The sequence below is a fragment of the Dermacentor andersoni genome, chromosome 7, assembly GCF_023375885.2.
Source record: "Dermacentor andersoni chromosome 7, qqDerAnde1_hic_scaffold, whole genome shotgun sequence".
NCBI classification, from domain to species: Eukaryota; Metazoa; Arthropoda; class Arachnida; order Ixodida; family Ixodidae; genus Dermacentor; species Dermacentor andersoni.
The window spans coordinates 102,238,636-102,265,792 of NC_092820.1; the positions used below are offsets into that span (position 1 = coordinate 102,238,636).

General features: G+C 44.0%; 1 protein-coding gene across 3 annotated transcripts in view; it reads left to right on the forward strand.

Annotated features, from left to right (window-relative positions):
• The first annotated feature begins 615 nt into the window (after positions 1 to 615).
• Positions 616 to 27,157, forward strand: part of LOC126534009 (protein VAC14 homolog) — an 82,060-nt gene continuing 55,518 nt past the window's right edge. For 2 of the 3 annotated variants that reach the window (XM_050181221.3, XM_055072583.2), the window contains exons 1-6: positions 616 to 786; positions 6,748 to 6,898; positions 9,137 to 9,304; positions 11,926 to 11,988; positions 16,020 to 16,127; positions 22,216 to 22,325. In XM_050181221.3, coding sequence (XP_050037178.1) covers positions 677 to 786; positions 6,748 to 6,898; positions 9,137 to 9,304; positions 11,926 to 11,988; positions 16,020 to 16,127; positions 22,216 to 22,325 — 710 coding nt within the window. In that variant the 5' untranslated portion in view covers positions 616 to 676. Of the gene's footprint in view, positions 787 to 5,069; positions 5,170 to 6,747; positions 6,899 to 9,136; positions 9,305 to 11,925; positions 11,989 to 16,019; positions 16,128 to 22,215; positions 22,326 to 27,157 lie in introns of those variants that run through there. The other variant, XM_055072582.2, reaches the window with a different exon arrangement.

The following is a 27,157-nucleotide window of genomic DNA, read 5'->3' on the forward strand; positions in this document are numbered from 1 at the left end:
CAGAGGAACACGTGTGAGCGCTCAAAACCATAACAACGCCGCCATTGTGGCCCAAAAGGCGTGACCATACAAAAAAAAATATGAGAACCTACTACGTCATTTCCGCCACACTTTTCTCCTAGCGCGCGGAGGGGGTAGGGCCTCTCCTTAGTTTCCTTCCTCCGTGCGCGTCACTCTCCTGGGAAACTTCTGCCTCATAATGGCAAAAGCAAGTCTTGAAGCTCCTCTTTCAGGCTACTGCAGGCGCTGGAAACAATTTTAAGCTATGACGGCCATATTTTAGAGATTCGACTGTGACGCTTTAAATTAACTTCAATAGAAGGCTCCTACATTCACTACACATTTCATGGAGGACGGTCCACTGGTCTGTGAGTATGTCTAAAACATAGCCTTTGAGATTCATGCCCAACGCGCTGTGCAACAGCGGAACACTGAAATCTCGGAACTCAAGCAAGATAAGCAAAATTTTGTCGCATTCAACAACACGTAATAAAAACGTTGATAATTTTATAACACATCTTGATTTGTTTTGCTACCGTGTTTTACTAATGTTCGAAGCTAACAAAAAAAAGATGTTACTATCCAAGTCAATCCGGCTCTAGACTTTCGGAATGGCTCGTGGGTGTCATGGCTCCCATGGAACGCGCGTGAGCAGCGCTCCCAAGTTTCATTCGCGATGGCTAACTTGACAGAAAAAGACTTTGCACCGCTGAGCGCGGCCTGCGTGAGGGCCTTGAACGACAAGCTGTACGAGAAGCGCAAGACAGCAGCACTGGAGATTGAGAAGTGAGTTGCGAGCGCGGTAGAAATATGGGAGTTGCTCGTCGGTAGCACCAGTGCTTCTCGTTTAGCTTCTTCAGGCAGCGGTTTCCTTCGATGTTATTTGATGTCAGGATGTGAGGAGCGCACAGCCGTAGTATGAAAGTCCCAAGTCTGTTTTGCCTATCATCAATTAGTCGGAGTGTCGCTTGATCATGCTGCCCAAGGACCCACGATCACCGTAGCTCACTGCTGTTTGCGTGCTCAAAAAGAACATTCGCGCGATGGTTACGCAGTAATTGTTATTTGGGAAAAAGCGAAGGAGGCACAGTGTGGTTCTTCTACAGTTTTTGTAGCCGGGCATCATACCGCGAAATCGATGTGTGACAATGGCATCGTAATGATAATATATTCCAAAGTTCAGCAGATCGGGAAGAACATGCATTGTCGCAGTACTATTGCTTGATTGTAGCAGTTAGGCTGATTAGTGTCACTACTGCGTTTGCCAACGAGTAGTGCCGCTAAGCGCAAAATTGACTCTGCGTGAGTTTCCGGGCATTACACTCACGTTCTAGGTTCATTCATTCATTCGTCTATTTCTCATTGTTACATGAATTGCACAAAAAACTGTTGGGCCCGTAGCCAAAGGCTAGTGTGGGCCGATAGTGAATATGCATATATCAGCAGGTACAAAATTTAGTACATGTCTACTTCCTAGTAATGGAACTTAAAACAATTAAGTTATCACAAACACATGCAATGAACAAAAAATATACGCTAGATGATACAAAAAAAAAACAATCAAGTAAGTTTAGATTGGTACAGCTTTTTGGCAGCGTTTGCAAAACACATGGAACTAACAGGTTCCTCGGCTGTCATCACTCTGGCGCACAATTAGATATGCTACAGTTTACTACCAACCGCGGTTCACTTACTATAATCAAGACGCTTTATCGTAAATTCTCCTGGTGTATTGGAAGAATCTCTAGCTGCCAAGTGGATGACACCAGGCGCCTAAAATGATGTAGTACATTCCTAAACGCGCTAAATCTACCCACGTCTTTTGCATACAGCCCCAACATGATCTGAAAGGTGAAAAAAAGTGGCTGGGCAGCATCAAAGATAAATGTATCTTAGTTACTATGCTAAGATATTCTTTGTGTATATCTTTATCTATTGCCGACACAATGGGCGAAACTTGTATGAGTATGTATTTCTAATACTACGCTTCAAGTATGGTGTATCTTAAGATACAAGTTACTCTTGTAGCAAAATCCACAGACACCTAGACCCACTGAAGGCTTGCAAATAACTGTAATTAAAGCTTATCCTAAGAAAAGGTTTTTGTTGACTCATTTTCTAGTAAGACCAGATTCACAGTGCCATTTGGAAACTCCACATTTTCAAGCTGTAGTAACTGGAAAATGCCAGTCTGCTTTAATTTTTATGAGGCAGTAGTATGCTGTACAGCACTAGCATATTGTAAACGAGAAGCAGGATCAACAAAAACTAAGTGTAAAGGAGTATATAATTAATCAGCTTAAAGGAACCCAGAAACAGTCTTGACAGTTTTGTACAATTGCACCGAGCCAATAGGTTGGGTGCTTGTGATCATTAAGAGCCGATTGTAGGTGCCCTATGCAAACCATACAATTTATTATTAGGCTTTAAACATCTGCATCGCTACAGATCACAGCAGTATCACTTCCAGAGTTTCCAGCTGTCTGGCCATTCTACGTAGAACGGGCGAGTGAGGTCACTTGAGCGAGCAATCGGACTGGCTTCCCACTTGATTTCGTAAGAATACATAAAGCGTGCTGCTCCATTAAGCTTCTCTGTAATAGCATATGTATGCGTAGTAATCTCAGTACCTGTAAAAAGCAAAACACAAGTAAGTGTAGACATTTCTTCAAATTTCTCCTTCCGCCTGAGAATGCAAATCGTCAGCTACAGCTGTTGTCTGTGCACATGCATATGTGCGCATGCTCAAGGGAAGGTGTGGAACAAGAGTTTGCTCCAAAACGCTGGGTTTCATGGCGTGGCACATTTAAAGGTGAGGGGTAAGGAAGAACTCAACAAAGGTAAATGAAAGCAGAGTGGCAACCCCCACTGGTGGGATGTAGAGGAGTTATGTCGCCATGAATATAGGTGGAGAAAATGGCTCCTTCTGGCAGCAGAAACATGACTGATAATATAGCTGTACTGCGCTCACCTTCCTGCATCGCCGATGCGTGCAGGGAGTAAACGATAGTGACTGCATGCTGTAGAAAATGTGAGCGTTGCGCATAAACTTTATTTCAGGGTCATTATCACTGCAATAACAAAAAGAAGAAAAAGCTTTTTTCCTTCTCATGATCAGGGTACCCTGTGAGTAATTGACCTTGATAAACCTCCTCTTGCACAGTTTCTAGAGGCTGACTGCGAATCATCGATGGAAATGCCATGAGATAGAAATTTTCAGAAGAATCAGAATTGATTGGAGTCCATACGGCAGGCATTACCAAAGTCACGACAGGAAACTTACTGCTATCCTTGAAAAAAAGTGTACAATCATCTCATTATACCTGTACTAACATATGGGGCAGAAAATGGGAGGTTAAGAAAGAAACTTGAGGAAATTTGTAGGAGCGCGCAACAAGCGGTGGAATAAAAAAGTTTGACGTAACGTTAGGAGACAGGTAGGCAGCAGTGTGGACTAGAGAGGACAAATGAGGGTAGCCAATATTCCAGTTGACATTAACAGAAAGAAAGAAAGAATGGAGTTGGGCAGGCCATTTAATGTGTAGGGTAGATAACCGTTTATCCAAGCGAAGGGAAGCGCAGTCGAGGACTGCAGGAAAGTAGGTAGTTATGTGAAATTAATAAGTTTGCAGGCATAAGGTGGAACAAGCTGGCACAAGGCGGTTTATTGAAGGTTGCTGGGAGAGGCCTTCGTCCTGCAGTGGACGTATATATAGGCTGATGATGATCAATGAGAAAAAATGTGTTGGTAAGAAGCGAGGGAGCATGCTCAGTTCAACACAACCAGAAATCGACAACATTCACCACGTGATATTGTGCCCAAGGAGGCAGGACGTAGCCGTGGCCACATGGAATAGAAGTTGAGGGGGAATGCTGCAGCTTCAAAGGAGGGCATTGTGTAAGCGCTTGTAGGTCTTTATTTTTCATGCTGGCAGAAAAATTTTGCAGGAAAGCATTTTGCGAGAGGTACTCTGACAAAAATAATTTCAGACACCAATTAAAACAGGCATAGCACAGACCCTTACACTGTTTTCTTTTGTTTCTTTAATGCACTTTTTGAAGTCTGTATGGGGGCAATGTAACATTCACTCTGGGGCACATTTTGAAATTTCAAAATTCAAGCCTCTGATAATAGGGTATTTGAGTGTTCCACATTAAGTACGGGTCCTAAATGTGCCTGCTGTCCTTAAGTTGGATGGACGCAACATATATGCATCCTGTCCATGCTCACAATTTTCAGCTTTGTGCTGTGTCAAATTTCATCGCCTAAGATATGTGATTCTTGTTGACGAACCGTCAAATCCTGGAGTAAGTTATTGCCCTGAAATGTAGTGCCCTTTCATTTTATGTATTCCCTATACCTTGGTGTCATCAATATTCCAGCCACCTTTCAGTATTCTCCACTGCCGATTCATTCACCTTTCTCTATTACAGATACATTATAAGTACACTGCTGTCCACGCCATTAATTTGATATTTACTAGTTAGTTTCCTGGTTCTTTCTCTCCACAGTCAGTCAACATTTTTCTTAAGCTACCACTGTTTTCTCCAAGTTTTCCTAACATACCCTCATTAAAATGCCAAATAAGTACTCCACTGGACCTGTGCACTTCCTACGTGTAGGCCATTGGCGAGGTCTCGGCAAGATCTCGTGCTGTTTGTGAGCGCCTGTTTTTCAGAAGTTTTTGCCAAACTGCTAAGCATGATGAATTATAGTTGGCATGCTCTCTTAAGCATGCCCTTTATTTTCATGCCCCTGCCATCCAATTACTGCGGCTGTCGAGATCCAGCGACTCAACCGCAGGATTTATCCTCTGCCTCACAAAAAGCTCAGCACTGAAGATGCCGTAGCTCTCCGACTTATTCAGACCAACACATTTCCAAACCTACACAGATACAGTAAAATGTTCCCACATACATATCGCGGCATCTGCCCCTGGTGCGGCGACACACGCCCTACACTCTTTCACATCTCGTGGGGGTGTGGGGGCAAACCTCAACACTTAAAGACACCTAGCACGTCGTTTGAGCGGAGGGAGGTACAGCTGACCGGCGATACCCTGGCGGGACAAGAAGCTCTCGTCCAGCAAGTACGTCGAGCAGCCATGGCCAGTGGAGTCCTGGAATGAGGACACCACCGACTCGACATCAAGAGCAACCACCTCGATGGTCCGAATAAATGTTTTTTTTCTCTCTCTCTCTCTCTTGAGTGGCACATTAACCGCTGTTATGTCACCTGCCATTTCTTTTTCTGACGATGACAAAGTGAAAGCTATACGCACATTTCGCAGCAGTGCTCGTCGCGCATCGTCCCAACAATAGTCTCAAGAACAAAAGCACTTTTTTAAGTAGGCAGGCTGTGTGGTCAAGATAGAACTGTAAAAAAAGTATGACTCATTTCTGGGCTGTCTACTGAATTTGGTGTCAGACTGAGCACTCCTAAATAAAAAATACTAATGTGTTTATATATAAACATTGAGCATACCAAGATGGTCGGGAGCTAACTTATACCCCTGTCACATGGCATGTGTAATGTCATTTTCAGCTAATGAGATTACGTATTAATGCCATTTCTGTTGCTTCTACACTGGCATAGTGAGTGACATTCACAGCTAATGGCATTCGCCAGTTGAATGAGTTTCCCGAACTCATGCAAATGCAACTTGTTTAATCTCGATGACGGGGACTTCACAAAAGCTTACGAAATCAATAATTGAAAATTAAGTGTAATCAGAGTAAAGGTTGTAATAATTGCTTTTATGAACTTTTTTTTAAATAATTTTATGACATACAGCACGATAGTTGAAGTAGTTTGTGCAAATATATTCTTGTACCGAGTCTCCGACTGGACGTTGGCACCTTCTTTTCGGTCATGTTTACGAATGCTCGTCTGTTTTTTTTTTTTCATTGCTGCGTATTGTTTTCAAAGTGGTGCCGTGCTAAAGCCCATACACCAACCACGGAAGCCCACTCTGCAGCTTTGTCAGGGGAGAATGAAAAGCGAAAAGCACATTGAAACGACGACGAGACGCGCGCACTGCTGAAAGTATGGGAAGACCACTTCACCTACTTGCACAGGGTGAAGTGCAACCTTAAGGTGTGTAGGTCGATTGCAGAGTGCCTGCGTGTGCAAGGTGCTGATAAACATTGCCATCGATTGCGAATGCCATTTTGTATACCCGTGTAGACAGGGAAAGCAAGGCCACAGTGATATTCGGTATGAATGTAATTTACTGTGAATGACATTACACGTGCTGTGTGACAGAGGTATTAGAGGCGTAACAAAGTGAAGATGATGAAAAAAAGAAACAACATATTGCTAAACAACCAACTAAATTTTTAATGCTGAGTTCGACTTATGCATGAAATAATTGTGAAAAAACAGTAATGCTTGTGCAGGTGTCCCTAGGTAATCTCCAGTCCAACTGCAAATCTAATTTTCTTTGTTAAGGTAATCAACACCAACATTCCTACGCCTTTGGTGATTTTTGTGGCGAAAAGACCATGTATGATCATATTTTATACAAATGCAGGCTGGCTTCAGCAATCTACATTGGTAGAGCTCAGTGGAGTGACCATCAAGCGAAGCATCAAATTCTAGTCTCCTGTCATGAAGGTCAACTGCATGCATGTGACATCATCTGATCTAGCTGAGGCCAGGGCATGGCCACAAGAGGGTGCTTGATGAAGGCTTCTTTTGACATTCAGAACAACACAGTCATGGGACAATATTGGTTTTTCGTGCAGGATGGTTAAGGACTTCATGAGCAAGGACAACGTGATGCAGATCCGTAAGCTGCTCAAGCTCCTCGGCCAGGACTTTACCCTGGCACACAATCCCAACAGCCGCAAGGGAGGTCTCATTGGGCTTGCTGCCATGGCCATTGCCCTAGGCAAGGTCAGCTGAGAAGTGTGTTCATTGATGTGTGCAACTTTGCTCTGAAGTTTTCTCAGATTATCTGTACAGCACAAATTTTTTATGGGTGTTCTCATAGGAAAATTTTCTAATTGAATGCTGAAAATTTTGTTGCTTCTATATGTAGAAAAAGAAGCAGTGGAAGGAAATTTTTTGAAGAAAATCATTTCCCCCCTTCATTTTCATGCGTACTTTTTGGAAATTCATCGAACTGGCTTAGTTTTAGTCGAACAAAATCTGAAAGGTCATTCCACTTTCTGGTTGGCTTACAAGGAAACATTAAGGGGCTCCTTGGGCATTGCTAACAGATGAGCGTGGTATGTAGATCACACAGTTACAATCATTTGTGCAAGGTATTAAACGTTGGAGAAATATTACACCTTGCAGCTGAAAATTCATACGAAAGCCTATGCGTGCTTCTTCTTGGAATCCTGCCAGCAGCAGCAGTGGAGAGGCACATATAGAACACAAGCTCAAGCCATCTGTTTTGAGGTTGAAAGGTTCTGTGGACGAACTGAGCTGCTGTTTTATTATTCATGTGTACTACAGCTCCATGGAAGAAGCTATTGCGAGGCTGGGCAATATGAGGTCAAAAATGTTTACTGAAGTAATGTAGCTGAGCGGGAGCATAGTGCTAACAGAACAAGTTGTAGTTTGTAGTAACACATGGATTAATACACAGGGCGTGCTGACTGTCATACACAAAGCTTTAAAATATGCGGATCACTCTAAGCTAAGAGAACGAAGTGTATGTTGTTCGGAGTGAACTCTAGTTGAGAAGCTGAAAGTAAATTTTAGTGAAAAATAATCGGCTAAGCTTTATTCGTTCTAATGGTTGGAATGGTAATTAGGCAGTTGTAGAAATCTTGAGAGGTCAGAATGAGGTGTTTCCTGCATGCTGTTATAGCTTATTAGAAAGTTATAGTTCAGCGGGTTTATGGGCCAGTGGGCAAGTGGAGACACCACTACGCATGTGCACTATGCTGGGGGCAGCCAGCGTTTTTTGCAGAGTGGGCTGCTCACTCACTGGTATCCTCTGCCCAGTTGTATCCTCTCCCCTTCCAGAGGTTTCAGCAATGAGGCTGTTTGGCGAGGATATAAAGTGGATGACCGCGATCGAGAACCTGAAGCCAGCATGCTGATCTTTTCACAGCATAACTCCAACCTTGTTTGATAGGTGGTGCAGCAAAGCACTCCGCTCAACCGAGCGAGTGATCGCTGAGCTAAAAACTGTTACTTTCGTGTGACACTTCGCTGTCGTCTCCACTTGTCTGCTGGGCCCACTGTCCCGTAAACCTGCTGATCCATAACTCTGATTTTTCTGCTGAAGAGAGAAAGCCCATGAGTTATAGGGATACCATGTCAAAATTTTCTAAATGCACAGGTTACAGAGACACAACATTTGTAACAAGTGCAAATTTTTCCTACTACATGCACTAATTGTTTTGTCCAGTATCACTTGTGTATACTGTTATATTTGCACTGGGTTTCTTTGCAAGCATGTCTTCCTTTTATGTTATTTTAAGTATGCTGTCCTTAGTGGCAAGCCTCAGATGAACCACAAATTTCCCAAGGTGACTGTTTGATGGTGCTGCTACCCCATGTGCATTGTGTGCCTAGTCACAGTATTTTTCATACTTCAAGGGCTTATCTCTGTTTGCCAAAAATAAAAAAAATGTATGCATGATGTCTAACTTGCTGGGAACATATAGTTTTGATGTCTCATACGATTCTATACTACTACCTAATTGACATCTGGACAACTAGAGCAGCAATCAAAAAGCGAGATAATTATTTTTAATTAAGTAATTTGATGTCAGGGACTAAAAGATTACTGGTGGTTTCTCAACAAGATTCCGAACAAAATGCACTGCCTTGTTCACGTAGAACGGTCCGTTTTTTTTTTCAAAGCTTTGTGTACTTGTAAGGCACCGGAAAAATATGTGTGGCAATTATGAACCAAATTTGAAGTGATGAGGACACAATGCCAACAAGTGCAATTGAAAAATGAGTTCAAATAAGTGGATAATGATTCTTGGATTTCCCACAGTCTTCTATGCATGGGGAAAAACTGGATTTTTAGGTGTCCGTGGTTGGGTAGTAGACAGTCAAGTACTTCGAGGGAATGAATGCATCTATACAGAAAATGTCAAAACTGCTTGGGAAGCAAATCTCTGTCTCACCACACTGCATGCTGCTGGTGCATGCACCTGCTCGCAGGACTCGGCGCTGTACGTGGACGAGCTGGTCAAGCCAATCCTGGCCTGCCTGAGCGACTCCGAGAGTCGTGTCCGGTACTACGCCTGTGAGGCACTCTACAATGTCGTCAAGGTTGCACGTGGCGCCGTCCTCCCCAACTTCAATGACATCTTTGACTGCCTCAGCAAGGTGTGCCGCTGTCGCCAGGATGGGGAAACGGGAGGTTCCTGCAAAAGTGCCTCACTTTCTTTTTGAGGCAAAGCTTTCCTAAGTGTGGAGTCGGATGGGATTAGATGCTGCAGTACATGCTGTGGTTGTTAGAGTAGTGGTGATGCTTTGACTACGAAAAGGAGGGTGGGGACAGCGAGAAAGGCAGCACCGAGAAGAGGAAAGTGGGTGGAGAGCAAGTAATGTGCCTCGAGTGGTCGGGGCAAGCAGTGACATTATCGAGCCATGGCTGCAGAGTTCAGTTCCCGGGGTTTCAGTATGCGCTATCGCTTAACCCTTTGAGGGTAGATTTTTTTCGCCATATGCGACCGCCCAGGGCTGATCTTTTTTATTGCAGGTTCCAATCCTGCCGAAAAAAATTTTCTGTAATTTTTCTAGGGTGACTGTAAAGTGAGAAAAATATATTTTTCTTTGGTATATATATATATATATATATATATATATATATATATATATACTGTTTATTCATGAATAACAACAATTTTAAAAAATTTACTTGTGAGAATTAAAAATTTGGTGCATTTGATGCTCATCAGGCTTAGAAAATGCGCACACGAGAATATTTTGCAAGTGTCAAATGTTCCGGCTCTTACACTAATATTTATGTCCATAGCATGATTGAACTGTGTAGGTGAGCGCACTCAAGAAAACTGGTTGTGTGCCCGTCAAAAAAGCAAAACGTGTGACAAACTTCCGGTAATCTTCATGCCAACCAGAGGCAATTAGTTTTCGCGAGTCTCCAAAAAAAGAAAAGGAAACGCATGCACAGCGGCATCTTTCTTATGCACATCCCTGTGAGCACTAAACGAGCGAGAAACAGGCGGTCGCCCTTTGAGCGATTATTAACGTGGTAGCCATCAGTGTTGTGAGCGCGAGCGCTATATGGTACCGCTTGCGTGCTAATATGCGAGCGGTAGCATACGCGAGCGGTAGCATATAGACGCGCCGGAGAAAACTAGCTCTAAAACAAATCGTGCAACGAAAACCAAGAAAGGGAGGCGAGAGAAAAAAATTCCCTGTATTCCCACATAGTGGCAGCACATGCCAGAAAAGAAAGAGTTGGGAAATCAGCGTGCGTTTTAAATGTACAGACGGCACCATAAATATATGGCATCGACCATTTTGGACTTTTTCGCAGCACCGTATGTTTACGTCATTGACCTTCAAAGGGTTAATTGGCTGCGGTAGCAGAGTAAATGCGAAGACATAGCTTAGAGGCGATTGAAAAGTGTGAAAAGCTGTGGAGGAAAGCTATGTTCTTGAATGTAAATCTGCAAATGCAGATAACATTTCGTTTTTTAGTCATGTTATTTTTGATGTAGTACAGTCTAGAATGAATGTTTGAAAGCCACGTGCTCTGAGAAATTTTTGTTTCTCAGAGCACGTGGCTGAAAATGGGAGCCTGAAAATGAGTGTCGTATTTGCATGATTCTAACACTCATGTATTTTAAATAAGAAGTGCATTCAAATTCACGTGCGTGTTAGAATCAGAACCATTTCTACTCAGAATCAAAAACAATATCGAAACTAAAGAAAAGAAAACCTAATTGCAAGGTAGGTAGCCATATTGCTATCGAACAGATGTTGTTTTATGCCTTGGCTTGCGGTCGCCATTTTCCAGTTTGCTGTATGCCTGTCGTAGCGCTTCTGCTCAGCTGCCTTCGTGGAGGTAGTCTAGTGGCAGGATGGAAAAAAAAAAACGTTTTCATTACAAGGCATCACTGAAACGTAAGGTAACCCTTCTGACAGAAGAACAGGGCAGCCGTGTAGGGTTGCATGTTTTAGGCGTTCCTGAGACATGAGTCGACAATTAGCAGTGACAAAGGAACTTCCAATGCATTACATAGAAGCGAAGATGACTCTCTATGGTCGGGAGACACGGAAAAGGAGGTGTCATCGGACTTTGATAGTGACTAGCTGCTAAGGTTCAGCTGTGTGCGTGTCTGTGCGCTTTTGTATGTTCCATGAGATCGTTTCAATATGTTACGCGTCGACTCAGGTTTCGTTACTTGATGTGCGGGGTAGAATCGGCACCAAGTAATTTTTTTTGGCATTTTGGCGGTAAAATAACTGCGTTGCATTGGGAGTGCAGTAGAATCATGCAAATGGGGTATTTCAGTGCACGTCTGCTTGCTCGTCTAGTGTAGGCAGTGACTATTCAAGGCTGGATTGCCTGTACGGAATAAAGCTTAAAACTTCCACTGTTGCCGTCACCTTCAAATGTTTGCTTGTGTTAGTATTTCATGCTCTTTTTTTCTGAGCCGCAATGGTTTCACGATATACTAGCTCTGTTCGTCTTCTTGATGTTCAGCTGCATCCGTGTCTTTACGTTTGGCTCTTGTTGTTTTGTGCATTTAAAATCACTTCTTGCTGTCTCTTCTTCTCATTATCTTTAAAAATGCTTCTGTTTTGAAATGTGATTACATGGTTTTATGTTCTACTCCCTGCTGTAGTGCATTTCTGTGCTGTGATGATGTGTTAAGTAAATGAAGTCGAAGCTGTATGTCTAAGTTGTACTGCATTGAATCGTGTCATGCCACTAAAATTTTTTATTCGCCCTGGTTTCTCCCTTTGCACATTAGCTGGCTGCTGATTCTGACCAGAATGTCAAGAATGGCTCGGAGCTCCTCGATCGCCTTCTCAAGGTTGGAGGAGCACAAATTCATGTTGCATGGTTTAACACCTGAAGCCTTAAGGCATAAGAGTGTATTATGTGTGGTATGTTTTTTTTTAACTCATTATACTCTGGAAAAACAGGAAACATACTGTGGAACCTCATTACAACAGATCCTCATAACCCAATAAGGCATGTTGCCTGTATCCGTAGTGTGTATTATCCGCAAGATGCGGTAAAATCCACTGATATGATGCGGTAGATATCACTGATAGATGCTGTATCCACTGATAAAATTTTCAGACAATATTATTCAAATTTCATCACATACACGGCTGTGTAGCGGTTTGGTGGGCTGCGGAGCCGTAGTCTTCTTTCCATGTTTAAAGTTGTGCACACCATTGGGCATACATTGCAGTAAAGGGAAATGGTCGGTATGATGAAGTAACAGATGCAGTCTACGCTCGTTACAATAGACCCGCATACAACAGACTTTTGGACATAACAGACTATATTTCAGCCTTAGTTTGTTCTACCTATTTTATCAGTGCAACGAAGTTTACTTTTAACGGACTGCGCTACAACGGACTACCGGCTACAGCGGACGTAATTTGCGGCAATTTTTGTCAAAATCGGGTGCATAAAACGGATTTTTGCCATGTCGACACAGGCTGGCAACTGACGCGAGGGTCAGCCAACGATCGCAGCTCAATGCAGAGTTATGACTCAGTGACGGGCCCAGCGTAGATGCCACTGCACTTGTACCACGCATGCGCACTGGCATTTACGCTGGCCCGCTGCGCCCACTGGCTCGCTAAGCTATATCTCTCTATTATCTTGCGTGCAAGGGAGGGAGGAAAGCGGGGCGGAAGCGCACCGTCTATCGCACGCGAGGCACGAGGGGGGGCAAGGCAAATGAAAGAGGCGGGGGGGTTCTACTCTGGTGGCTGCTGTTAATGGCGCGGCCACGCGGGCACCTTATCTTGAAAGCGATCTGCGATGGGGAAAAATTGTGCCCAGTGCCGGTAGCTTCGTATGTGCTGTGCTCTGGACATTTAGTTCGCGTTGAAGCGAGAGACAGCACGAAGGTCAATTCGCTCGCTTGCTGCTGCTGCCATGCTTATCTTGCTTAATTTGCTATCGCAATCGATCCTTCGCCTTTCGGGTGAAACTGCGACTTTTTTTGTTTGTTTTTTACTTTGGACATTCGTCACTCTCTCTTTGCAATAAAGTTGGTAGGCATCACGATAAAAATTTCGGAATTTCTTGAACATTATGGTCTTCGGATAAAATGGACGTTTTTTGTCAGATTATCAGGGTCCATTGTAACGAGGATTGACTGTATAACGAAGTCTATAATAAAGGTTAACCAGACTCAGTCTGGTTAACCTCCCTGCCTTTCCTCCCTCCCTTCTCTCTTTCTCTGATGTGTTGTTTTGAAATCAGTAAAGTCCGGCTCAAATTAATGCTTAACATCAACATGCCGTAGGAAAGTGATAAGCATTTTGGGCACACTCACGTCAGGTGTTATCTTTATCTTGAGTCGGGCTTGACCAAGTCAAGTATGGGCTTCAAGTTAAGGTGCATTTCTGAATACAGGGGACTATTCTCACCTCCCTGCCTTTCAACCTCGAGAGGGTGGCAAGTGGATTTATTATTGTACAAATACCGCACACTTAATATGGTCGCCCTTCAGCATGCTAATGATTGCTGCTACTGGCATGCCTTGCTGCAGCAGTAGTGTAGCGAAACGCAAGAAATCACTGTACAGTAGAACCTTATTCATACATTTCAAAAAAGACTGCGAGAAAAAACTTACTAACAGGGAAAATGTACGATCAGAAGTAAAAAAGAATTTGACAGTGACAGTGACAAGAACTTTATTAGAGTGTCCTGAGGAACTTGGTTGGGGGAATCGAAGGTTCTCCGATCAAGTTGGTGGCTCCGCCCACGACGGGACAGGGAGATGGTGACTCTCCGCGACGTCGCGGGCCCTCTAGACGGCCTGTAGTTGGTTTGGGAAATCCGAGCTCTTCAGCAAGGCGTCCCACTTGGACTGGTTATGAAAGTCGGAGCCCGCGTTGTACGGGCACAGCCAGAGCATGTGGTCGAAGGAGCAGCACGCGTGACCGCATTTGGAGCATGATTGCGGAAAGTTCGGGTCTATCCAACTAAGCGCTCTCGGGGTGAGGTACGATCTCGTCTGTAAAAGCCTGAAAGTAACAGCCTGAGCCCTGTTCAGTTTCGGGCTGGGGGGAGGGAACTTTCTCCTGCTGTGTCTGTAATGTGACGTAATTTCGTGAAAGGTTGTAAGTTTATCTTTGAAGGGGCAATCCTGCGGAGAGCCGGACCGCTAGCTTGGGTGCGGTTCGTGAATTCACGCGCCAGGCAGTTGGCCCGCTCGTTAGGATTGGAACCCGCTCGGTTAGTTACGTCGTCCATGTGGACCGGGAACCATGCTATGGTATAACCTGCAGTTTCTTCTTGCTTAATAATACGAAAGCATCTGTTAACGATGTCGGCTGCGTGTTTACAAACTAGAGCGGACGAGAAAGCCCTGACCGCCGTGCGCGAGTCGCAGAAAATGGACGCCGGGCCTTTTGTGGCTTGAAGAGCCAAGGCTATCGCGGTTTCCTCCGCCTCGTTCGCGTGTTTAGCGTAGATTGATGCGGCGCTGATAAGTGTTTCGCGTGCATCAACGACCGTGATTGCAAACCTGTCTTCGCTGCCATATTTGACGGATCGTTACAGCATGAGGCACTGACCCGCGTCGAGCTGGTGGTGCTCTGGTGGCCTGAGAGGCGTTTTGTTTTTTCCTATAGCATGTTGTTTTAAGAAGGCGACAGGAAACCGAAGCGAAATCAAGCAGGTGGGCGATGCCAAATGGTGGCGAAGTGAAATGTGATGCGTCGCCTGCAGCAGGGAACAGCGGCGTGTTTGGATTATCGCCTACTAAAAGTGTGCAGTACGCTACCAATGGTACTATGCACCACGCACTGTAAAACAGATAGATGAGGATGCTTATCACTATAGGTTTAGTGGCAGTAGCTGTAAATGCGGCACGCAATGACCCGGGTGGATATTTGTTGGTACCAGAATAAGAAACTGTGCGTGCCATCATGTTTATGTGAGACGGGCAGCTATATACTGTTCTTGACACGCGCGCCTCGCACCTTTTGTTGTTCACATGGGATCTAGCGGCCGCAAGATGTATATGATCGCAGTCTGCAGCAGCGAACAGTGGCACGTTTCGGTTGTCGCCTTTAAAATTGTGTGCTAGGCTTCCAACGGCACCACGCGCTGTGAAACAGATAGGCCAAGGTGCAGGTGCTTATCCCAATAGAGTTGGTGGCTATAGCTGTGAAAGCCACGTGCGACAACCCCGGAGAAGATTTACTGATGCCAAAATGAGAAACTGAGTGTACGCCGGCATTTTCATGTGGGACAGGCGGGCGAGTATAGCGGTGAAACTGCCACGGTGGGTAGCTATATACTGTTCTTGATCGTGCGTGCCTCGCGCATTTTCTTGTTTGAATGGGCTCTAGTAACCGGAAAACGTGTCATACAATCGCAGTTTGGCTACGTACTGAATGTTGGTGCCAAAATATCGTGTTTTCTGGGAATGTATGAACCTGTAAAAAATGTTCATAACTCTATTGGGTCTTCTGTTGTGTTCTCGATTATGAACATTGGCACTGGGAAAACATGCATAATGGGAACGTATCAACGAGGTTCTACTCAGCCATATGGAGTGTCCTTTTTGTTTCTGATTGGTTGCAGCTCAGAGCAAAGTTGCTTCCAGCCTAAACTCTCATTATATTGAACTCACTTTGTGAAAAATATCACTTTATTTGAGGGAGCTTTATTATTATTTTTTTTTTTTTTGAACACAGAATCCGATACCGTACGTGCCGTCAATGCTGCAAGTCTGCAGGTGCACTAGCTGTTGTGGAGGAGGTCACTGAAACCATGAGTGTCGTTTGTTTGCTGACTCTGGTTGCCGAGACGTTGGACAAATTGAACCAGGAGGGGTCAACAGCATGACTTGCCTCCTCTGTGCAGGATATTGTGACAGAGAGCTCGTCGTTCGACCTGGTGGCCTTCATGCCGCTGCTGCGGGAGCGGGTCTACACCAAGAACCACTTTGCCCGGGCATTTGTGGTCTCCTGGGTGAGTGCACTGACAAGTGGTGTTACACGTGAAACAGTGCACCGCCACACTTACTTTAGTGCAATGGAACAGGGTTGCCAGGTTTGGCGACTTCTCGCCAAATTGGCTAATTTTGGCTACTTTACTGGTTGATGACTTGGCTACGTTCTGGCTGCATTTGGTAATTGGTGTAGGTAGCATCTAAATTGTACACCTTGCAACGGCCTGTTCGATGTGACAGCCCCAAAAGTTAGGTCTCAGAGGCCGTGCTTTTGTGTTTTGCAAGCGACAGAAGCAAATCCTGGAGCTGAAAACATTATGTCGTATGGTCAGTGGGCCTCTTTGACCTGTCGTCCTGGGCTTTCCAGGACTGCCCGAGATGGCTCCTATACAACACTCATTGGCTGAAATCAATGCTTCAGGCAGTCCGAGACTGCCAGGGAGGGATTATCGAAAAAGCTCCTTGAGTTTCTCTATAGGTTGCATACAGCAGCTCTCCCTGAGTACCAGGAGTTAACCAATCTTAAAGGCTATGCTTTTTCATGCTGCATTGGATGCAAGCATTTGGTGGTGTCCTAATCTCACCCCCAGCGACGGTTACCTTGAAAGCAAACCTCGAAGACCATGCTTCTTGGTGCCAGAAGCGAATGCAACAATTGAAGACAGGTCATGGCAGCCATGACATTATAGGTGCCAGCATCTATGTTTAAGGCACTTGCGACTGCATGCCAGGGAGCATATAATGTGTGTGACATCATACAGGTTGCACGGGAACGTTTGAAGAGAAGTCATAGTGGTGCAAGGACGAGGTACAGCAAGGTTATTGTACTGAAACTGGCGACATCCCTTTGGCTGTGAGAAAGCACGCTAGTGTGCGGCGGAAATTATCAAAGAATGTCAGCTGGTCATTATGGTAAATTATGATACAGTAATATGTGATAACGTTTGTTTTGTTTTGTTATTCTAGTTTGTCATCAGTGCAGCAGAAAACTAAAGTTATTTTTACAGCGAAGCTGCCTATGGCTAGGGTCTGAAAAAAAGAGTGTCCAAGATGTCGACAAAAACAAATCATCATCTGGGCTGACCCTGGTGTTAGTGCACAAAGGGTCCAAGCTCAATGGCACGTACCCCTGTGGGCTCGGGGACCTGTAACACGCCCTTGAACTGTTCTTGAACTGCCCTTGTCTCACTTATTATTTTTTTTTTTTCAGGCGAATAATGCCTTTATTTGTGTCACATGTAAGGTACATGACACTGGAAGCCAGCAGTAAAAGCTGTCATAAATAACAGCTTGACAAAGCCGCAGGCCCCCATGCACTCACTTGACAGTAGTAAAGCAGCATTGCTTACATCAGAAGAAAAAAAAAAGACACAATACACAGTACAGTACACAATACACTCTGATAAATGAATTCTATTTTCCATAAATAGAAGCAAAAATTATCGTGATATAAGGCAGAAAGTAGTGACAGAACAAATACCTTGAACCAATTAAAAAAGAGAAAAAAAATTCATACAAAGGCAAGAAAAAAAGCACTCACTACAATTCAAATTACAATTTAAAATATACAATTCAAAAATACAACTCATAATTACAAGTCATAAATACAATTCACTCATCAGGTGGAAATAACATCCACACTTATACAATAAAAGTGGGTAATGGAAACATGGTCGCTTGGAATAAGGAGAAAGGACTTAATTAAAGCAGAAGTAGGTTGAGAACAAGGATAACGGGATAAGGATTAAAAAAAAGTACCGTAATTGCAGATTGTCAGGGACAGTCAAAGGCATGATCATTCGGACATACATGTATAATATTTCCGGAGTTCTTTAAATGTATATATTTCCAGCTGTATATTTTCTCTATTCAGCTTATTTAATAATCTTGGCAACTGATTTTCCAGTGCTTGAAGACCATATGTTGTGCGGTATGTTTTTACATTCCAATATTCGTTGTAATGGGTGACATGGCTAGGGGAGTCACTATGTAGGTTCGCTAACGGTTTTAAAACTGTGCCGCCATTATTTATTTCCTGTTTATAAAGCTTACTTAGTCAGTAATTGTATACCATTATAATAGGCATAACGTTGTACTTTGAAATATTTAGTGTGTGTGAAAACAACTGCACATTTTCTACTGTACGAATAAACCTTTTTTTAAGTGTATGGAACTTTTGTACATTTGCCTTCGTTGTAGACGCCCACACTAATTGGCAGTAGTTTAACCTTGAGAAAAACAGAGTGTTATAGATTACCAGTATAACCTTCCATGACAGAATACTACGGTTGCAGTGTGTGAGGCCTATAACTTGAGAGAGTTTGGTTGCTAGATTATTAATATGATGATCCCATGATAAAGTTTGATGAAAAATTACTCCTAATGTTTTAAACGTAGAAACAAATTTGATCCGAATAGAATGTAAGGTTATATTTCTATTGACAGTTATATTTCTTCCTTTGACCTGGACAATATGCATTTTGTCTTGGACACATTGATCATCAGGCAGTTTTTTTCAGTCAATTCTTCTAAAGCAAGCAGTGTGGATTCTACACCGTTAAATAATTCTTCTATATCTTTTTCTGTTAGCAAAATGCTCGTGTCGTCGGCGTATATAATAAATTGTGCTATAGAAGAAACGTTTGTAATATCATTTATGTACATATTGAACAGAAATGGGCTTAAAATACTGCCCTGAGGCACACCACTAGAAACCTGTAGTTGTTCGGGGATAGAGTCAGCTATTTTAACAATTTGTTTCCGATGTTCCAAGTAAGACTGTATTAAACTTAAGGCTTTGCCACGATAACCATAGCGTTCAAATTTTCAAGATATTTCATGACTAGTGAGGTTGAACACTTAGGAAAAGTCCAGAAATAATCCAAGTACGAAATTACCTTGCTCGAAATGCATTAAAATATGTTCCTTTAGTGTTAGAAGGGCAAATTCTGTACTTAGCCCTTGCCGAAAGTCATACGGAGAGTTAGTTATTATCTTATGTATCGCTTCAAATTTATTAAAGTGACTTAATGTAACTTTCTCGAATGCTTTAGGTAGAATAGATATAGGTCTGTAATTGTTCATGTCATTTTTGTTTCCCTTTTTATAAACAGTTAGTTGTGCAAGCTGCATTTTATGCGGAAAGACACCTTGACTAACTAAGACCAAGATTAAAAATGTTTTATAACTGGTGCAAGGAGATCAGCGATATACTTAAGACATTTAGTTTTAAAACCATCGACATCGTTGCTATTACTGTTATTTAGGCTTCAGCCTCGCTTATCGAAGGTTTTCCAGGTTGTTGTGAACAGTATCTTGTACCGTATTTACTCGCATAATGATCGCACTTTTTTGTCAGAAAAATTGACGCAAATTCAGGGGTGCGATCATTACGCGGGTTAAATTTCCCGCAAGAAAAAAAAATTTTTTTTTTTCGTCCCGCGTTTGCTGCGGGATGCGGGTGCGGGACACCAAAACAAAAATGGCGGCTGGCGGAGCACGCCGAACGCGCCGAACGCGATCTTTTTTTTTTCTTCTCGTGAGTACATTACGTGCATTGAAACAGTTTCTTCCGTATCAGTGATGAATAATATCGTTAATATCGGCAAGTTTGCGGCAATAACGTAGCCATGTCCACTTTGAGGGGACAGAAACAGATGGGCATGCTTAGCTGCCCGTGACATAGAAACATGGCCGGCGTGCTGCGGAAACTGCGGCATCTGTCTTCACTATTATCCTAACACGGCACGTTTCCGCTAAGGGTAGGCGAATATCTTAGCTGTGTTAAAAGCGTCGGCGTATGAATAGGGTACACTTTTAACGTATCAGTGTAAACGTGGCTACTATCATTGCCGCGCGCGATTTGTTGCGTGCTCACGAGTGCAGATAAAAAGAATCGAAAGGCGCCTTTTTTGTTTTTGTTGACCACAACCATTATAAAGCCTACCCATAATAAAGGCAAGTTTGGTTGTACGTCTTTTTGCCATGGAAGTGCAAAAAGTGATGAAAGTAATGAAATGAGGCATCTACTTAAGAATGTTTGGTGCGTGCAGACGAGTCGTTTGCGTAGCATTCGACAGATGGTAAGCGCGATCATTATTAGCTAGACTTGGCACCCGCCATATCGCTGCGGCAAGTTCAGGGTGCGATCATTACACGGGAAATAAAAAAAAGCGAATTTTGATGACAAAATTCAGGGGTGCGATCATTACGCGAGTGCGATCATTATGCGAGTAAATACGGTATATTAAGATTAACTGCAAGTGGTTTCCCTGTTAGTTCAGTACCATTTATAATGAGTTTCTGGATCACATTTGGCGAGGCCTTATAATTCAGTAATGAAGCTAATCTCTTCCATGTGACATCTGTCAAAACCTGTTTTAATATGTAGAAGATTTGCATAATGTTCACATTCTGCTTTTACTAAGTCCTTGTTCAAGTTATTTTGATAAACTTTAAAATCTTTATATTTATTCTGATCTTTAGTTTTGTTAAACAAATTGGGACCCGAATTGGTCCCAGGCACAAGGGTAAGAACAGATGTTTTTGAAAAATTATTTTGTACAACTTTTTCAAAAATAACTGTTAAAGAAATTCATGGCGCCAACCGCGCAATTGTGGTAGTGCCACTGCTCACGCTTCATAATCGTCGTCTTCCACAGCCGGCTCCGTTGCCGCTCATAATTCTGGCCTAGACTTTTGCTTCCTATCTGTCATCGTAATTAGGAGGCCACGTTTACGGGGGTATGAGCCATTGCTTAAAGGGTCCCTAAAATGGTTCGGGCAAATTTTGTAGACGTGTAGGGTACAGCTACAGCACCACAGTCTGCATGAAGTGTCTCGTATTAAGAGAGCTACGGACGATTACAAGGACCCTCCCCCATAGCTGTGCTTTTTCTCCTCAACTTGTTCGCTGAGTGATCAAAGCTAAGCTCTACCTTCACTGGCTCTGCGTCATGATGGCACAGCGTGTTGTTTACTTCCGGTTGTCTAGGAGCACGCGCGCGAAGCCTCTCCAACCTCTTTGCCAGCTGCTTGGCAGTCGACCCCAAGCGAGAGCTATCGAAGTAGTGTACGTTGCGAGCATTCTGTCACAGCGCCAGGCGTGTCCGGTATTCCAGTAACCACAAAGAAGTTGTGCATTTCAACCGATAGGTGGAGGCATAAACTCAAGCTGAGGAAGGAGCTTTAGCGTAGACGTACGTGAGCGGCCTGATCGGTTAGGAAGTTTCAGCCACCTGGTGGTGCAGAGCTTAGCGAGCCAAACAAAGAGCTGATGTTGTTTGAACTGAGGGTAAAACATCTTAAACATTTACAAAAACAATGTGTCCCTGATTACACTCCTGCGAGAAATTTACACCAACCGCAAAGAAGAATACACTTCGTTACTGCTACTGTGTTTGGTTGAGCTCTGTGCCGCCAGGTGGCTGCACCATGCAAATATGATCACCTCCAAGGGTAGTATGAAGCAGGGCATTATTAGAGGTTTTTTAAAGCTGCTCTAAGCCCAATAAACCTTATTTTTTTGGCTGAACAAGTTTTTCTAACTGTTCGATTTGTCAGACTATTTTTCAGTCCCCACAAGGTCCGGAAAATCAGTCAGCTGCTATATCAAAAATTTCGTTAAATTGAAGTTCATTATGTAGAGGTCTAACTGCATTCATTTTTGAATCTCTGTTTGGTTGGTTTCTGTACTCTCTGCTTCTGCACTGTATTTGGTGTTTATTGCAGTTTGTGTGTTATTAAATTTGTATGATACCGACTCCTGCATTTGCCCTTGAGAGGGTGACAGTATTTTTATATAAATAATAAATAAATATGCCATAGTGGTATATATGGCTTGCAAGCATGCACAAGGTTTGATTTTTGTAATGCCTCCATCACCAGCAGCATTCATGTGGATGAACTGTACTGAAGCACAATCTGCATGTTTGAGAGCTACCTAGAAAGAGTCGCTTCTAGTAGGCATTTCAAGTTTTTATGAATTTCTTTCCTGCAAACTTTGTGAGAAATATAAAATTCAACCATCAAAGCACTTTGACTTAATCTACGCTGACACGAGCCATTTTGACAACAAACTTCATTTCTGTCTCGTCTCCTTGGTTCCAGGTGTCAGTGATGAACTCGGTGCCTGATATTGACATGCTCATCTTCCTGCCCGAGATCCTCGATGGCCTCTTCCACATACTTGAAGATCCCTCGGTTGAACTCAAGAAAATGTAAGTTTACGTCAAGCCATGGCCTTTTAACTTTTGCAGTCGGCTGTCCCTAGAGCAGTGAAAGTGGTTTTAATGCTGTGTGGGGTTCCTCAGCATACAGTCGGCCTCTTTTAGTTGATTGTGAGCAAAACAGAGGTTTAGAACACCGTATGTGCAAAAACATAAATATATTTTGTAGGTAAAGCATTCTCATCTTTACGCATGCTCTATACATTATTTTGTATCTGTGGCATGTGAATGATGTGCTAGTGCAAGTTATTGGGTATGTTAAGTAGCATGCAGGTTTTCTGTTGAATAGAAACATGGGTAATATACTATTTCTCTTATAAATAAAAGCATGTTGATACCGTGCTTATTTTCTTATTGTGGTCTTGGTCCGTTTGAATGATCAACATGTGGATAACTTGGACATTTTATGTGGTCCAATGAATTCATAATCAACAATGTTTTACTGCAATAATATTTGTGCTTGTATTAATTAGAAGCAATACTAACAATGAAACACCTGTGAACAAAGTGCTATGTTGTTTTAACTTTGGAGACCTACACCATGTTTGCAAACAGCAGTAGGTGCCGTTGATATATTTTAGGCCCTATAGCACCGTCACGTAGGCTCCGCCAACATTTACCACCCTCGCTTGTATGCTGGAATGCCGCTTTTTAATTTTGAATGGGGTGTGGGTACGGGGAGGTGCTGAAACCACAATTTCATTGTGAAGCACGCAGTAGTGAGGGCGCCGGGTTAATTTTGACAACATGGGGTACTTTAGCCTGTACCCAATGCACGTTCTTGCATTTCGCCCCCATCGAAATATGGCCGAACGCGATGGTAGGCCTAACTCGCTCACCGCCACAAGCAGTGTGACCGACCGCTTGTGATCTGGCCACAAGCTCAGTTTAGTGTGCTTATTTTCGACAGCATGATTAGCGTGAGCCTAAATAAATTAGTTTTCTCGGTGTTGTCGGTGCGAATAGTAAACGAAACATGCCACTTGCACAGTAGCCGAGCCGCCTTGCTGAGGGCCAGTGTTTACTTTTTGTCTGCAAGACGAGATGCCGTCAGATTGTTGCTCGCGGTCATAAGAGTGGTTTAGTGCGGGTGCTGCTTTATGGAACGTGCACACATTCGACATAATTTTCTTCTATTATGTACTATTTAATGTGAAAGACAAACTAGACGAGTGAGCTGTGATAGGAGCAATTGCCTCAGCTGGATGATAGGACTGGTGAGGTACCGGCTCTACGGTAACGCTGGCTGTGTAGGCCCGCGCAATCTAGGCTGTTGGCTGTGGCCATCCAATTGCTCCGAATCTGTATCAATTCTGTACATTTTATTTCGCACGCGGAAATTTGTTAACTCATTTATGTGGCTTTATGACACCCACACTAAAATTAATGCAGCTGTGACCGTGCTGCCTGCGTATGTGAACGTGTGCTAGGTATCCACGCTGTTAATGTGACGTGCTCTGAGGTGCATATGCTAGCTCAATCTACATTCAAGGCTAATATTAATCTAGCCTTCCCACAGTGTGGTAAGAAACTGTAATGACGCACTAGAGTAAAAGCTCGTTAATTCGAATTCCACAGGGATGCTTTCAAAGTTCAAATTATGTGAAATTCAAGCTAATGAAAGTCAGAGAAAAAATCGCTCTGTTAAGGCGCATATATAGTCCAACATAGCATGAACACACGTGCGCACACGCTACGTCACTTTGGCAAGAATAACAATGTCTATAGTTTGACGTACCAGTGAAGCGAACGTAACCAGATGCGGCCAATGCGGTCCGACGTGCCCAATGTCGAGATGGCTCTTGCTCCAACCACACGTTCATCGCGTCTAAAGTCCCTAGATTTTCCGCTTTTGTAAAGAGCGAAAAATATCGGGGGCTTCAGTCGCGCCGACTGCGCCAACCCACAACGCATGACGCGGAGAAAAAAGGTGCCCATGCTGCTTTGCCGATGGTTGCAGACAGCTGTTCAAGGCGGCGTGCAGGTCGGCGTTTGTTGTGCGCATGCTCCGAAGAGAGTAGCCGACGGCACGTGCATATTAGAGAGGATGGCATTTCGGCTGGCACAGTGCAGGTGGCATAGCATGACTGGCGGCCAGCGACGCACGCCGTTGGACTATAAACGCACCTTTGCGCCGCTGATGCTCACCACAGGAACAAGAGCTGCAATCTAAAATGCTCTTGCGAAACGCACCGGATCCTGTTCCGGTGCTGGTCTCCGTTGTACTCTCGTAGCTGCACCGGCTGCACGCTGCTGAGTTATACACTATACACTATACACATAGGTGGTGTCCAAACACATTCCAGCGATTCTTTCCTTTAAGTAACAGCCATGAATGTCAAAAGCTATGCTTTTCTGGTACTGTGAGCGCCGATAAACGTCACGGCAGCCATGTTTCAGACATTACCTGATGTCACTTTTCGGCAGAACACCTCGTAGAGAAAGAGCACAGCCTCCAAGATGTAACAAGAAAAAAAAAGAAACGCGCAGCGCGGCGTCCGTGTTTTTATCTTGAAGGTCTTGAGAGAAGGAGAGAACCGATCTTCAGCAGAGGCATTAGCCATGCCTTGCCAGGCGCAAGTGTGTGTCTCTCTCTGACTAGTCAGGCCTACACAAAGGGGCCGCAGATGGAAAGAGCAAAGCTGCGTGGCCTGTGCGGTGACACCAGCTTCGCCAACTTGCTCCCTCGCACTAGCACTGTCCCCATCCACAATGGCGTGGAGTTTGAACTATCGGTGGCGATGCAGATTCAGCATGAATTAGCGGGATGCGTTACATAATTGCTTTCATTATATTGTTGGACATACCATGGTAGCTACTTCGAATTATCAAAAGTTTCGAATTCACAGGTTGTGAATTAACAAGCTTTTGCTGCATTAACGATCCTAAGCATCCTTGTTGAATAAGGCACGCCATGTGAAATAACGCAGAAGCTTAACTGTTGTGAAATGCTTGGCGCATAATCAATGAGCTGGTATTGGAATACAACTCTTGCTTTCTACCATGGCAGCCCATTGTCGGCAACGGTTTTCATCAACTGGAAACCTTTGAAAATTTGAATCTCTTGCTTCTTTGGGTGCAATGCAGTTTGTTGGCCTACTGCACTTCCTTTGTTGTAAAACCATAGAATAAGAACCGCACACATTGAACTGCTTCAACATCCGTCAAACCCAGCAGATTCTGAGGTAGGCACCGCGTCGGAGTGCCTACCATGCGAAAGTCAATCCCGACAACACCACCACTACATCTTCTTGACGTAGCACAGTGTTTTACGTCTATACCTCGTTGCAGGTGTGCCTTTTAGCTACAGTGGCACTGTATGCAAGCATAAAACAGGAAGTGCTATGTCGAAACCCTATTGTATAATTTGCTACAGTCAATTCAGATACAGTCAACGACTGAATTTTCGGACGCCTAATTTTCGGACATGCCTGATAATTCGGACGTCTTCGCGGCACCGCCACGAGCCCCATAGAATCAATGTATAAGGACATCTGAAGTTTCGGACGCTCGAACCCCCCGCCGTCCAATTTTCCGGACTTTTTGACGGACGGAAGGTCTTTTGGCTCCTCGTGCAGCGCCCTTGAGAAGGAAATCCACTTGCAGCCGAAGCATATCACCGCTTTGAACCACAACTAGCCGAATCTAGTTGTCACACACCGATTTGGTCTGGCCACGCTGGCTATGTTCATCGCCGCACTTCCACCTCCGGCGGAGTTTCCGGAGCGGCGCCATTTTGTTTGTTTGTTTGCGCAGGCCACGTTTTGGCTAGCGTGGTTTGTGGTTGTCTGTTGTGTCAAGTGTACTCTGCGACGCTATGCCTAGGTGCTTCGACGCTCGTCAGCGAACTCCACTGTTCGCAACTTGAGGATTTCGCTTGCCTTCGATGGCGCCCACTTCGTCTTCGTCGTCCTCACCGATGGCATCGAAGCGCGGAAAGCAGTACCATCGGACGACGTGATCAACGACCTCCGCTCTGCTGGGGTTTCCATACCCACGGAAATAACTTTTGAACAGTTTGTTGACGCTGACAACGAGCTCGACTTCCGCGGAGAACTGACTGACGAGGAAATAGTTCGTCGGGTTGTGGGGGATTCAGAAGACTCCGATGTTGAAAATGAGGAGCCAATGCCTGCGCCACCTACAAGCGCCGAGTTGACGTGAGCACTGTTGACTCTTTCATCGGTGTACAGTGCTGACATGACCCTTGCTAAGATTGAGGCGAATATGATCGCATGCAACCGGAACGCCGTCAAAACAACAATCAACAAGTTCTTCAAGCCACTGCAGCAATAACACCGGCTGCCCGATGATGCACATGTACATAATAAACCGGCAGTCGGCTGCATACAGAGTTTTTGAACGCCTCTTTTTATAGCCACTTCACTGATGCTGTGGCAGGGTTTCAGAAGCCTGTTACTTCGCCCTTTACCTCTAGATCTGAGAAAAAAATAAAAAGGGTGCGTTTTTTTGCATGCATTCATTTTTTCGGACTGCCTGAATTTTTGGACGTTTTTACGTTCCCTATAGGGTCCGAAAAATCGATTGTTGATTGTATATCAAACCTGACCGTATTAAGTTATTGTCTATATCAAATGCAGTCAACGTCCAACTTCTCAGACACTCGATTTTTTGGACATGCTCGATAACTTGGACTCCTACGTGGCACCGTCACATACCATGTAGAGCCAGTGCATACAAATGTCTTCAATTTCGGACGCTGAAGTCCTTTGCTGTCCGATTCTCTGGACTTCAACCACTAAGTGCAGGCCCGAAGCGGCATCCATCACCGCCATTTTGATTATCTTGCAGCCTCGAACCCC